Consider the following 14395-nt stretch of genomic DNA (forward strand, 5'->3'; position numbering starts at 1 on the left):
CCAACTCCTGTCCTTGTCCATTGGGACAAGGGACTGGCGACAACAAAGGGCTTTCCTTACCCTTCTTGTGACAGCAAACCATAACATCAAGTTGTATTAATTGAAATAATACAGAAAGATATCATCTTCCAAGTTTTCACCCCCAGCGTGCCCCATATTCTGCTCAGATCAAAGGTGCATTTTTTTTTAATCTAAATGGCTTCGGTGAATACCTCTGAGCTCCTCCCCACCTCTCCCATCGGTAAATCACACCTCAGCCTCAAGTAGACTATCCAGATGATAATCTACCCAATACCTATTCTCATGGCATTCTCAGTGTGGAGGATACAGGGAAGTGGAGACTGTCCAGGGAGGGCAAACTGAACTGGGGTGTGGTGTTGGGGTGTCAACACCAGAACACAGGATTAACTGCTGATGGGGACAGGGAAGGCGGGGTCTGTGGGAGGGGGTCTGTAGACAGGAAGAAGTCAGCCGAGCTAATATCTACAAGCAAGGATGGGAACTAGGGTAGATGCTGGCTCCTTTCCTCCACAAAGCAGGGAACACCCTCTCGCACACTCAGCACAGCCCCGCCCGCCTCTACACTCAGGCTTGCCTCTGCAAGGGAAGAGCTTATTGTCCTTGGTTACTTAACTCCTGCTAACTCCTGTAACCTCACAGAGGTTTCCACCCTCTGTCCCCATTCTTTCCTTTCATCTGGTGAGGAAGGAAAGAGAAGACAGTGAGCTGCTTTCTGCAGGTCCAAGACATCAGCCCCAGAAGCGCTATCTCAGCTCGTCCTGATCTCACCTGAGACATTCTCTTACCTCCCACCTTAACGGCACCAGTGAGCAGGCTTTCCAAGGGGAGGAAGGAGTGTAGGTTTCCACACAACAAACACACCATGCACTCAGGGCTCTCTCTCTCTGCCTGTGAGACCTGCAGCAGCACACCTTTGAGAAACTCAAGTCAGGCTGTGAAGAGGATGTGCCACCTCCAACACCAAGAGCGGAAGTCGGTGTATCTCATTGTAGACATTCCTTCTCCAGCCTTTCCTAGTCTGAAGACAGACTGCCATGTGATAGGACAGTTGTTGTTTTTGTTAATTTGCTACTGGGTTTGGAGCTAGGGGCTAAATGTATCCCTCCTACCCACTTCTCTCTTCCTTAAAGTCACAGCCTTACGGGATTCCTTCCTCCCTTCCTGGAAATGCAACATGAACTCTCCCTCCCCTCCCCATACCATCCGAGATGGTTTGACATATGCCATACTATGGACTACTCATCAGTCACACAGTGTGAAACCTCTCACTTCCTCTAAAACCTGTAAGAAGAGACTCACACTCTGCCTAGTAACCCTTGACTCTACTTGGAGCCCTCTCTGTGCTGTTTGTCTATCTATGGAAATCTATGGACTCGGGTCTTCCCGATCTTCCCTCGGTGTTAATAGCCCTTTTTCTTTCTTTCTTTCTTTCTTTCTTTGTTTCTTTCTTTTTTTTTTTTTTTTTTTTTTTGGTGGTGGTGGTTTTTTCGAGACAGGATTTCTCTGTATAGCCCTGCCTGTCCTGGAACTCTGTAGACCAGGCTGGCCTCTAATTCAGAAATCCGCCTGCCTCTACCTCCCAAGTGCTGGGATCAAAGGCGTGCGCCACCATGCCCGGCTGAGAGATGGCTCAGCCGTTAAAGGCTAGGCTCACAACCAAAAATATGAGAGTTAATAGCCTTTCTAATAAACCTCTTATCCAAAAGAACAATCCATCTCAGAGTCCCCTGGAACTCTCAATTCTTTCAGACTTCCATTTTCTATGTTGGAAGCCAACCAGGAATGACCACTCAGACACAGAGCATAGTTAATTGAAAACCTTTATTCCAGATGGCTGGGACCACAACCAAATGTTCAGGGACCTAGGTGTGGCCCCAAGTGTGCAGAGCATGGGCCTATACACTCAGCAGCTGCGGTGAGGGGCTTCATGCCATAATCAGTTGAAGCAAGCAATTTCAACAGAAACGAAGATGAGCAGTTACCTAGCTGGAAGGGGTTCTGCACAGACAGTTTTAACCAAGGCTAGGATATGTTAGCTAGGACATCCTGACCTTTGATTCCTAGACTAGAGTTAGGAAGCTTTCCATGGGATTCTCCATCAAGATCAGATTCTAGTTAAACCTGAAATGGCCTCAGCCAGAAGACAAGGTGGAGGGATGCCTGCACATGGGTTCTGGGGAGCAACTCGGGTCCTCATGCTTGTTTGACAAGCACTTATGGACAGCTCGATCTCCACATCTTCAGAATGCAGCTTTCAATAACAAGATATAGTTACGCCACAGGGAATACGTTCTCATAACCTTTTTCCTCTTCCTCCTCCAGTTTCCCAGTGGGAACACTGGGCAAACCTAATGCATGAAGCAAGAGCGCTCAGCAGTCTTCCTAGAGCCGGAGGTCGGATGGAAGAAGGTGGGAAGAGGACACGCACACTACTTCTTAAATTGCGTTACTATGCCTACATGCTGGCATCTGGTTCCTAATTTCTCTCCTCCCATATTTTTAGTTTTCAAGGAGCAATATTAGTGGTTTGTTGACAGTTTTTTCTGATACAAGAAAGATTCTCTTTTATAGAAATATATATACCAGCACTGCTGGAACTAAGTGGCAGGTTCCGACAAAAATCACACTGTGCAACAGGTCTCATGTGGGAGGTTTATTAAAAGAGATACAGAGGCTGCCTCCGGGGAGGGGGAGGGGGTGGAGGTGAGGAAGGGAAGAGGAGTTGGGGGAGGAGAAACATGGCCGTTTATCAGGGCTGTGGTGTATGCACACAAGGACTGCCCATGGAGTCTGGAGGTGATGGGAGTCACCTTCAGTTGTGTACTGACTGATGGGCCCACCAGACTCCAATGAAGAACCACATGACTCCAAGCCCATAGCCACACAGAAGGCCCTGGTTAAACTCAGTGGATCACAAAACAAAACAAAACCAAATGGCAAGAATGTGGGAAAGGGATTTGGGGCAGGGTAGGGAACGGTGACAGGTGGACCGGAGCTAACAAGAGGCCAGGGATGAGGGATCAGAATGTACTATATACACATAGGAAATTGTCAAAGAACAAGTTTAATTACCCTTTTTTAAAAGAAAGAAAACCTAGAAAACTCTACTTAGCCCCACCTTTTAACCAAAATAAATTTGCAGAAGCTGGGAGATTCCAAGCCAGCAAGCTCTGGTTTGGTTTGCTAGTGTTAGGCCGGATTAGCGCTGTATTCCCCAAGCCTTAAAGAGTTAAAACCTGAAGCTAAGGATTAAGCTCCAAATGGGAGCTAGCAGCTTCTGGAAAACCCAGCAGTATAAAAGGATTAACACTAACGATTCTGCACGGTGGCTAATTGCATCCATTTAATGACTGCACTGGGGCTGAGCACAATCCTGACAGTCTTGAGACCCTCCCAAAGTGTGGGCAGAACCAAGCAGCCCAGGGGAGAGATGCAGATCTGACCTCTTCCAGGACTGGGCCACTCACCCATATTTTTCCCCTCCAAATCGACCTGTGTTTCCCACCACAGCGCCATTTTTTCTAGTAGTGACAACAAAGAAACTTTGTCCACTTTGAAAATAATAAAATAAAATCCCTATGTACTCATTAATTTTTCTAAGTCACAATGCTTGGAGACATCGTTTTAAGTCATTTCATGGGAGTTTGAAGAGTTGCTCAAAAAACAAATGTGATGAAATGCCAGCAAAGCCCTTTCCAGGAGACTTTTGGGTAAACTGCATCAAGTTGCTGTTAGGATTTAATGGGGTAAATATGCAGGTGAAGTGCTCCACACAAGGCCTTGGACTTGGAAACTCTCAAGCTGCAGATTTGTTAAATGGCTTAATCCAAGAAATTACAGAGTCTTCGGATGTGATCAGTCTCCAGGCCTGTAGAGCCAGAATGGTCACGGTCAATTTCCCCAATACAACTGCACTACATGTAAATAGTTATTAAAGTCTAGTCCCCTGCACTCTTATCCACTTGGGAAAATGTAAAGAACTGCATTTGCTATGAAATTAGTCATAGGTTTTTTTTTTTAAAGCCAGGCATCTAAGACTTGTCTGAATATTATTAAGAGATTAACTTTACTTCATATGACTTCCCTTCAATTTACACATTGTATACGTAATTAAAATACTAGACTAGAGGAGGTAATTATTACTGTGCAGTTTAACTTCTGTGTCCCATTTCTAAGCCAAAAGCTTCAATACTCTATTTAGACTTACATAAACTTCATGTGGGGGGTGGGGGATTATGCCCAGTAGTGCTATGGTTTACACCCAGCCATTCTTTAAATTATCAACATGGATGAAGAACAAACATTCCTAAAGGAATTTTGTAGATGTGTGAGAGTAAGGAATGGCTGCTAAAATCTGACAATGTTCATCTTCTTCAGCCTCTTAAGACTGGAGTTTCCACAGGTCGGTTTAGTCGGTTCTTCCAGCTTTTCTCTTCTCTTGTGGGAACCAAGATGACCATTCCATTTCTGCCTGCTACTCTGGGTCACTGTTTCCCCTCCAAAGGCAGCTGCTCCCACAGAGGGAAACTGTCTCTCACAGAATGGTATGAACTTGACCCAAATAAGAAACCTGGGACACACAGAGGACTGGAAAGACTAAGTGATGTTGTGTTGAATCATCCTACTGTGCTCTATACTCCCTCCCAGGGGTGCCTAAGGAGAAGGCCAAGTGGCAAGTAAATTCGAATTTCATAATACAAGTACGTATCTCAGTAGTGTCAGGACGATCTCAGCAGATCAAACAAATGACTTGATAGAAGAGGGAGATGCAAGCTTAAGGTCTACCTGGTCTCAGATGCACACCACCCAAAGCTATCCTGGGAATGGTATGTAGAATCTTGGGTTTTCACATCTACAAGAGTCATCATTTTTTTTCCAAGAACAATCAACTTTTGACTAGCCTTTTAGTTTTCAACTTGCAAGAGTGCCAACACGTCCGGGACAAATGTCCGGGAAGCAAAGCAAGGAAAAAGGGGGGGGGGCACTGAAAACTCCTCAAAGAACAATCAGTATCTATGAGGTGTGCCCAGAATCTAAGGCATCATTTCTTCTACCGAGGAAGCCAATAATAAGGAGGCCATCACTCCGTATCACAAACCTCAATGCAACATAAGAACTAAGAGACAGCCATGAGTTGGCTTAACGGTGAAAAACTCATAAAGGAAATGGCATCTCCAAGTCTACAGCTGAGGCTGGTGATTGGAAGAGGCCAGCCACAGGGAAGAAAGCCATTCCAGACTGGGGGCCACAAGTAAGATCCTCGTGGGGGAAATGTGCAGTGTTTGGCTGAAAGTGAAAAGGAGAGGCCTGCTTGAAACTGGGTCGTAGTCTAGGAAATGCTAGCATTTTCCATTGGCTTATATAGTGCTGGTATTTTGGTATTTAGTAACACTGGCCTTTATATTTTAAGGGATAATTTGAAACACAGAAAAGCTGAGTGTCTTGCCCAAGGCCATGTAATTACTTTATGAGAATGCAGCTCTTCTTGAGCCCTGCCACCCTCCCCGCAGGGGGCATGGGGTTGGCTGGACAGGGGCGAGCCAGGTTAGAGAAGACTTAATCCATCCCAGAAGCTCCAGCTCGCTGGAGAGGTGATGACAGTGCTACTTCCACGCATTAATCATGCCACGGTGAACAGACTGGATCTCAAGGGACGTGGGGAGCCAAAAGAAATCAACTAAGTAAGACTTCAGAAGATGCTGAAATCGACCTGGGGAGAACATTTGAGAGCCAGGTTTAGCGTAGTGGCAGCAAAATATGGTAAAATGAGTGAGTTATTGGTCGGCAGGAAATGGATGAGTTTTTCAAACACCAAGGGAAACAAGTATCGCTCATCGAAAAATGGATGAAAAATGGATGGCACATCCGTCATGAAGTCAGCAGGCTCAAAACTCCTTTCTCACCCTGCTTCCCTCCCTGGCCATTCTTCACCCTCTAGCCCTATCCTTCCAGTGTGTGTGTGTGTGTGTGTGTGTGTGTGTGTGTGTGTGTGTGTACATGTGTGTGTACATGTGTGTGTACATGTGTGTGTACGTGTGTGTACATGTGTGTCTGTATGTTTTCATGTGTACATGTATGTGTCTGTCTGTCTGTGTGTATGTGTTTTCATGTGTACATGTGTGTACATGTGTGTATATGTTTTCATGTGTACATGTGTGTGTCTGTGTGTACATACATGTGTATACATGTGTGTGTGTACATGTCTATGAAGATCAAGGTCAAAGTCAGGTATCTTCCTTGCTGCCCACCATATTCTTGAGAGGCAGCTTCTCACGGAACCTAAAGTTTACCAATAAACTGGGTGGCTGGTCAGCCAGCCTCAGGGGGCCTCTGGCCTCTGTCTACTTGCACTGGGATTCCAGGGAGGGATCGTCATGCTCAGCTTTTTCACACAGGTTCTGAGGGGCTGAACTCAGCAAGTACAAGCACTTTGGCACCTAAGCCATCTCCCATGGCCCATGCCTTCATATTTTGCAGCCCTAAGTGGGTTAAGCTGTAAGAAACAGAAATCAGTGAGAATAACAAAAGCGTTCGCCAAGCTCTTCCGCTACACCTGCCGTCTGCTATCCTAATGCATTGTATTTGTTAACTCATGAGTCTCCCAAGATGACACCACAGAGTTAGCAAAGTTATAATTCCTACTTTAGAGAGAAGAAACGAGGATCAAGCTTCACAGTAAACAGTGAGTCCGACTCCAGAGGCCACCCACGGAATCCCTACAGCAGCCTCCAGAGCCACCAGGCAGTTTCCATCAGAGTACAGACGAAGAAACTGGGAGGGGTGGGAGGATATAAGATAATGCAGATTTGGGATCACTGAATTTTACACGTTGGTCAATGAAGAGGCATGGACCTGCAATACCTTGTCACAATGAGCTATACAAGTCTCTCACACAACTCCTGGAATCCTGCTCTGTACCCCCTTAGCACTCTGTCCATCCCCTCCAAGGCAGCCTAGACTGTTCTAACAGTCTTCTGGATCCTCCGTGGGCATGTTCGTTTGCCTCTCCAGGGACACACTATATCCCTTGAGGAGCAGAAATTATATCTTAGTCATCTATGTAAACCCAGGTCATATTGCAGGCGTTCAATTAAACCTGTTGAAGAAATGAATAAATTAATGAATATGGGCAACTCGTTCCAACCAAACTGGTCCACTTCGAGTCTCCACCTGCTGGGTATTTTTTCAATCCTCACTTCCCAGAACAGCCCTCTCTCTGCTGTTGCACATACTGAAGATTCTAACCCATGCTTCACAAGACTCAGCTCAATTCCATTGTGCTGTGGAACTCAGTCCAGTAGCCTCATCAACGTCAGTTCAATGTCATGGAAACTATCATCTCTGTCGCTATAGCAAAACCAGACTCTAGCATAACCAGCTGTGCGCCTCTGGGATAATTTCTATAAATGTCTAAGGTTTGGTGTTTTCAAGCTATAGAGTTAGGCAAATAATACCTATTCTTAGAGAACTGGGGGAAGACTGAAAGTAAAGCCATCTGAAGACCACACATGGGAGGGAAATGTGGGCTCCACCCAGCCCCACACTCCTTTACCATTCATGAAGTTGCGGGTCTTAGCATTTCCCTTCAGTCAGACTGCAATGACTTGGAGAGATCCTTAAGGAATGCCATCCCCGTCCTTCTGGACGTCTCATGTCTTACACAGACACACGGCAAACTCTGAGGGCAGAGGGATTAGGAGGTTGGTTATGACAACCACATGCGAGAGATGCCAGGGCTCACGTCAGACATTCTCATTGGCATCTCTGTGATCCCGCTCATCCCAAAGACTCGATTCAAGCGGTAAGTGCAAAATAAGACAAAGGTTTGCCCCATGAAATGGTGGATAGCTCTTCCTAGTACTTTTAGACCAATCTTAAAGTAGATTGAGGTTTTTATGTTTTTCTCCGGCACAGAAAATTAAAAGCTAACACTAAAGAAGACCTAGGAAAAACAAAACCCTAAACCCATGGCGGCCATCAGGAACACCGAGAGCGCTTTGCTTTCTCTTTTCGTCAAGTCCTGGGAGGGAGGCTTCACCTCTCTGAACCAGCCAGGGTCTTCGTTCCCTCCTGTTGGCCTCCATTTATCGTGCATGTTATCTTCACAACAATCAATTCCCATGCTCAGGGCTTTTTTGTTTCTTTCAGCTGCTGCCCTACTTGCAGGTTCTGACAAGTTGGAGGAGCTGCAGCCTGGCGGCAGGAACCCGCAGCCTCACCAGCAGCTCCTCACCAATACCGGCAGCCAAATCCCCTTTCCCTGCAGAGACGATTTCTATAGAGCTACACATTTCATTTGAAGAAGCAATTACTAATGGAACCCTGTCAAGTCCCTGGGTTTTCAATATTTTTCCCATTTCCATGCTCTTTCTGTTTTGCTTTTTCCCCATGGGGAGAAGCAAGTGGTGAGATCTGGCGTCTGTCTTAGTTCCTCTAACAGCAATTCTACCGTGGGAGAGAAGGAATATGCAAGGTGGAAGAGTAGAAAACTGACAAATCTCAGACTCAAGCAGGCTTCCAACTGTGGTTCATCCAGCTGGCATTAGGAAAACTCACTCCATTTCTTTGCTTCACCTTCCTGACAAAATTGAGACTGTAACAGCTAGCCCTATCAGTGCGTTGTTCTAGAGATTTTTAAATTGGCCTATCTCAAAAAAGCATTACATAATTCTAAAACATGTGTGAATCTATACATACAACCATATATGTGATATATTTTAACAAGAGCAATGTCATAGCCTATGGGTAGTTATAAAATAAATTTATGTCATGTAAAGTCCCAATTAAATACTTCCCTGGATACTGTCCCACTGAAGTCTGAGCACAGTGTATCCAAGGGAAATATGTTTTTCTTGTTTACTGAGAGGGGAAATCTAGCTTGGAAACAGAGGTGCAAGTCTGTCCTAAAAGTCCTGAAGCAAGTGCCAGTCTGTAAGCTGAATTTATGTAGCTACAAGAAAACTTTTCATGCAATAAACCTCTCTTTGTAATCAGCCTGAGCTTAAGGCACTTCAGGTTAGTTCCTCGGTTCTTGTGCTTAGAATTCCTGCACCATGGGTGCACCCGAACCACGAATTGAAAAGTATGAAGTAGAATAACTTCATGGTTTTGTCAAGAATTTAAAGATTCCATAGTCATTCCTGTGTACAGTTCCCTAAGCAAAAAAAGAAGAATATACTCTCATAGATACATATATATAATCTCTTATATGTATATGTGATATATCCCATATAGTAATATATATATTATATATCACAAGTACACATATATTATATATATATACATATAATTTCCTAAATTTTGCTTCTTAAATGTGGCAATTTCTTAACACTAATAAAATAGTTCAGCATATCCTATTTTTTATTTACTTACTTCAAGATCCTTCTTACAGCTCAATTTCAGCACACTTGCTACTTACTGCAATTCGCAAAGCTATCTAAGACATGAATCTGAAAAATTCTTATTTCAACTACAATTTATAAGCAAAGTTCTTTAACTTTTGAACCTAGCAAGTACTAAGTACAAACTAAATTAACATTAGAAAATTCGATTTTTAATAGTTACTCAATGGTCTTCAAAAGGTAAAATGTACTCATCTGAACTCCACCCATTTTCAGTTTCAACATAGTAAATTTCCCATCTGTACTCAGGGCAAATTCAAAAGCATTGAAAAGGTATTGGTTATTACTGAAGATAATTTATGCAATCATAAGCCAAAGATGCTATGCTGGCAAAAAGAAAACCATACAAGTAAGCAAAGCCTAGCACCTGTGTGACACGCCCTCTCAGTATATAAAGGCTCGGCACTGTCCTTGGTAGCAGGCACTCCCTGGGCTACACTACACCACCATGTCTGTTCGATACAGCTCCAGCAGCAAGCAGTTCTCTTCCTCCCGCAGTGGAGGAGGAGGAGGAGGCGGTGGTGGATCCGTCAGGGTTTCCAGCACCAGGGGCTCTCTTGGTGGAGGGTATAGCTCAGGGGGCTTCAGCGGTGGCTCTTTTAGCCGTGGGAGCTCTGGGGGAGGTTGCTTTGGGGGCTCATCAGGTGGTTATGGAGGCTTTGGAGGAGGAGGCAGCTTTGGGGGAGGCTATGGAGGCAGCTTTGGGGGAGGCTATGGAGGAAGCAGCTTTGGGGGTGGCAGCTTCGGTGGAGGTGGCAGCTTCGGTGGAGGCAGCTTTGGTGGCGGTAGCTATGGAGGAGGCTTTGGTGGTGGTGGATTCGGAGGAGATGGTGGCAGCCTTCTCTCCGGAAACGAGAAGGTGACCATGCAGAACCTGAACGACCGCCTGGCCACCTACATGGACAAAGTCCGGGCTCTGGAAGAGTCAAACTACGAGCTGGAGGGTAAAATCAAGGAGTGGTACGAGAAGCATGGCAACTCAAGCCAGCGAGAGCCCCGGGACTACAGCAAATACTACAAAACCATCGAGGACCTTAAGGGGCAGGTAAGGTGCTTCAGACTCCGGCTTTGCATCGTCCCTAGGCATGCAACGCAGAGGAAGCTATGCCAAGTGTGGCACAGCTGACTGCTGTCTCTTCCCTGTTACCTTTTCATGTCTAGTGTAACCAGGTCTCATCAAAGATATTTATGGCCATGTCAACCTTCATCTAGCATGTGTGTTGCCTGTCGTCCAGGATGACAGACTACTGAGAACCTTATAGGTTTTAACAAACATATGTGAGTTCACAGTTAAAATAGGCTAGATCATATATAAGTGTGGGAGCTAAGATAATTTTAAATGAGTATGTTATATATCTGCATAGATATGTATAGATATGCATATATATATGTATATATAAATTCACCCCTAGAAGTATTTATAACAAATTAAATAGATACAAACATGAGTCACTCAAAAGTTAGCTGCAACACAAACAAATCACACACTATAAAGGAGAGGGTCGGCTGCAGGAATAATACAATCCCAGCCAGTGCTCAAAAAGCAACCATAGCCATAAAGGTCCTGAAAGCCCAAGAGGGGCAGTATGAGCAAGTCTGTGACAGTCCATGTCTAGTTTGTCAGAGAACTATCTAAAATGCAACTCACCTGTGCTAACCTGAGAAGCCAGAAGCCCACCTGATCTTCTCAATAACCTGTGTCTCTCCCCTCAGATCCTCACCCTGACAACTGACAACGCCAATGTCCTGCTGCAGATTGACAATGCCCGCCTGGCAGCTGATGACTTCAGGCTGAAGTAAGCTATGTGGATGTGGTGCACACACAGCAGGGGCTTCCAACAATGCTCCTGGATGCCCACAACAGCTTTTACACTCTCCTGAACTCATCCGGAGTGAAACAGTGCTAAGCTGTTTTAAAAAAAAGAAAAAATTTAATTGTCATATCTTTTGGGCAATCGTTAAAGGAAGATGGTTTTAAAGTGACAGCTTTCTTCATATCAAACTATATTAATTAATATGAATTAATATGAATGTTGCCATGACATGAAACCAAATCTGTATCTGCATTGTAGTCCGTGTATATCCAGGTATACCGTCATCCTCCTGTATATTCAGTGTTTGTATCTTGCTTGTTTCAGATACGAGAATGAGGTGACCCTGCGCCAGAGCGTGGAGGCCGACATCAATGGCCTGCGCAGGGTGCTGGATGAGCTGACCCTTAGCAAGTCTGACCTGGAAATGCAGATCGAAAGTCTGAACGAAGAGCTGGCCTACCTAAAGAAGAACCATGAAGAGGTGACACAAATTTACATAATTACATTTCCCCCCTTTAAAGAAAAAAAAAAAAAAAAGCTCATGTGGGTCGTGGTGCACTCACTAATTAAATCTAACCGCTCCTCAAACAGGAAATGAGAGACCTTCAAAATGTGTCCACTGGTGATGTGAATGTGGAGATGAACGCTGCCCCAGGGGTTGACCTGACTCAGCTGCTGAACAACATGAGAAACCAATACGAACAACTTGCGGAAAAGAATCGCAAGGACGCCGAAGACTGGTTTAATCAGAAGGTAAGCTAGCCAATCGCCCTTCTCAGCGAAGCCCACCGAGATTTTCTTAGCATGCCCAAATGCTCTCATCTTTTCCCGATTTTTTTTTTCCCTCTAGAGCAAGGAACTCACCACAGAAATCGACAGCAACATTGAACAAATGTCCAGCCATAAGTCTGAAATCACTGAATTGAGACGTACTGTTCAGGGTCTGGAGATTGAACTACAGTCCCAGCTGGCTCTGGTACGTTAAATCTTATAACCTGGCTTCTATTTTATCCTGCGATTGTTCATGCTAAGAATGGCTTGGGGGCAAGAAATTAGAATGGAAATTGCAGCTTGTGGGCGTGTGGGGGGAAAAAAACTGCTCGCACGGAGGCAGTCCTGCTCAAACTTTGGCAGTGCTGCCATTAAGCACGAATCCTAATTTACATTCCTTCTACAAGGTCTTCCTGAATCCCATGTTTCACTATCCTTAATAAACCCTTCTTCTCAGAAACAATCGCTGGAAGCCTCCTTGGCAGAAACAGAAGGTCGCTACTGCGTGCAGCTCTCCCAGATTCAAAGCCAGATCTCCGCCCTGGAGGAACAGCTGCAACAGATTCGGGCTGAGACCGAGTGCCAGAACGCCGAGTACCAACAACTCCTAGACATCAAGACCCGACTGGAGAACGAGATCCAGACCTATCGCAGCCTGCTAGACGGAGAGGGAAGGTACATCGGAAACCTGCAAATATCCTCCACCGCTTTCCTTCAGCATTGCACATAGCAAAACTTGCCCAAGCCCAAGGAAAAGCCAGAAGAGGGAAGAGAAGCAGGGATGGGTTCAGGAATTAGGGCTGTGTGTATGAATATCCGTTACGGATGCCTGGTAACTAATCGACAAACTTGACTGGATTATCAATACTGCACTGGAGCGCGACCTGACGCTCCCACATTAGAAGTGACCGCATTTGACCTCCACACTCTCTTTAGCTCCAGCGGCGGCGGACGCGGCGGCGGCAGCCACGGCGGTAGCTACGGCGGCGGAAGCTCTGGTGGCGGCAGCTACGGCGGAAGTTCCGGCGGCGGCGGCAGCCACGGCGGCAGCTACGGCGGCGGAAGTTCCGGCGGCGGTAGCCACGGAGGCAGTTCCGGTGGCGGCTACGGCGGCGGAAGTTCCAGCGGGGGTGCTGGTGGTCACGGCGGCAGTTCCGGTGGCGGCTACGGCGGCGGAAGTTCCAGCGGAGGCCAGGGCGGAAGCGGAGGGTTCAAGTCTTCCGGTGGCGGCGACCAATCATCTAAAGGACCAAGGTCAGCTGAAACTAGCTGGGGTAATCTGAAATAGTTTTAACTTTCTCCAAAGGTTTTGTTGCTCTTGAAACTCAAGAGCTGATTTTAAAACAATGAAAATCTCGAGTTAGGTTTTCATTTGTGTTTTTAATAATACTATAGACATCAGTATTTGAAAATGTCATATACAGCTTAGATATTTTTTTTTTCCAGAACTTGGAAAGGTTATAAATCTTCCTTTTGTAATAGCTTATTAGTAGTTAGGATTCCTACAAATCTTTTCACCTAAATTCTAATTTATTTTTTATTATTCACAGATACTAATAAAACCAAAGTGATCAGGACGATTATTGAGGAGGTGACACCTGAGGGTAGAGTCCTTTCGTCTATGATTGAATCAGAAACCAAGAAACACTTCTATTAAGCTGCATAGAAGAGTCTCTTCACACGGGCCACTGGACAGACGTGTGGAAAACATAAATGTCCAAGAAACACTTTTGTCTTAATGGTCTGTGGAAATAGGTTCACTCCTTGAAATTAAGGTCTAAAAGGTGTTTTGTGGTTTCTGTATTTCTTCTTTTCATCTATCAGAAAGTGTTCTTTTGTGGAGAAAAAAGAAGAAAACTTTCTCACTTACTTATTAATTTCTCATTTACTAATAAATTTCAATAAACTTTCTTACTGATGCAAACTATAAAAATCTGTCAGAATTATTATTTAATTGGGTGGGCATGCTTGGACCAGTATGAGTACTCTGGGTGAAGAAGTCCATAATTGCCCCAAACTTACATTTCCTAAAGATACACAATGAGTAGAGAACTCCCAGCTCACTGGCCGTAACTTGTTTCAATCTTGAAAAATTTGAAATCATCTCAACTAAGATTCCCAATATAAAAAGAAGTTTCACATTCTCTTTATTTCTCACATTTTCTGACTATTTTTCTTCCAATTATAATATTGCTTCTTAAATCTACTACTTATGATACATCTTTACACCAAGCTTCGACAAAAGTCAACCAGCCCAACAGAAATCATCAAAATTGTTATACACCCAATAAAATTATTTTGTGTCTGCCAGATGACAGCAATGTGTCCAAACAGACACCTCTAAATCGCCTCCCCCCCCCACGCTTATATGTAATCAATACATATAAA

At 44.8% G+C, this 14395-nt stretch overlaps 1 protein-coding gene and 1 long non-coding RNA gene across 4 annotated transcripts; one reads left to right on the forward strand and one right to left on the reverse strand.

Moving 5' to 3' along the window:
• Positions 1-1945: 1945 nt before the first annotated feature.
• LOC147001398 (uncharacterized) lies at positions 1946-12280 on the reverse strand. Of its 2 annotated transcripts, none has more exons than XR_015044958.1 (3): positions 12101-12280; positions 11071-11330; positions 1946-5731 (listed from the first exon to the last, which is right to left on the reverse strand). It is a non-coding gene; the product is annotated as an uncharacterized LOC147001398 (long non-coding RNA). The 2 variants fall into 2 exon arrangements; XR_015044957.1 differs by having other exon boundaries at positions 11071-11696; positions 12101-12235.
• Positions 9871-13928, forward strand: Krt10 (keratin 10). Of its 2 annotated transcripts, none has more exons than XM_021176438.3 (8): positions 9871-10467; positions 11136-11218; positions 11561-11717; positions 11828-11989; positions 12087-12212; positions 12465-12682; positions 12944-13281; positions 13558-13928. In XM_021176438.3, the coding sequence occupies exons 1-8, from the start codon at positions 9871-9873 to the stop codon at positions 13662-13664; spliced, it is 1788 nt and encodes a 595-aa protein (XP_021032097.1). In that variant the 3' UTR covers positions 13665-13928. The 2 variants fall into 2 exon arrangements, with proteins under 2 accessions (XP_021032097.1, XP_021032098.1); XM_021176439.3 differs by having other exon boundaries at positions 12944-13261.
• Positions 13929-14395: the final 467 nt, after the last annotated feature.

This window comes from Mus caroli, unplaced genomic scaffold (assembly GCF_978045245.1).
Source record: "Mus caroli unplaced genomic scaffold, Mus_caroli_1 scaffold_13, whole genome shotgun sequence".
Taxonomy (NCBI): domain Eukaryota; kingdom Metazoa; phylum Chordata; class Mammalia; order Rodentia; family Muridae; genus Mus; species Mus caroli.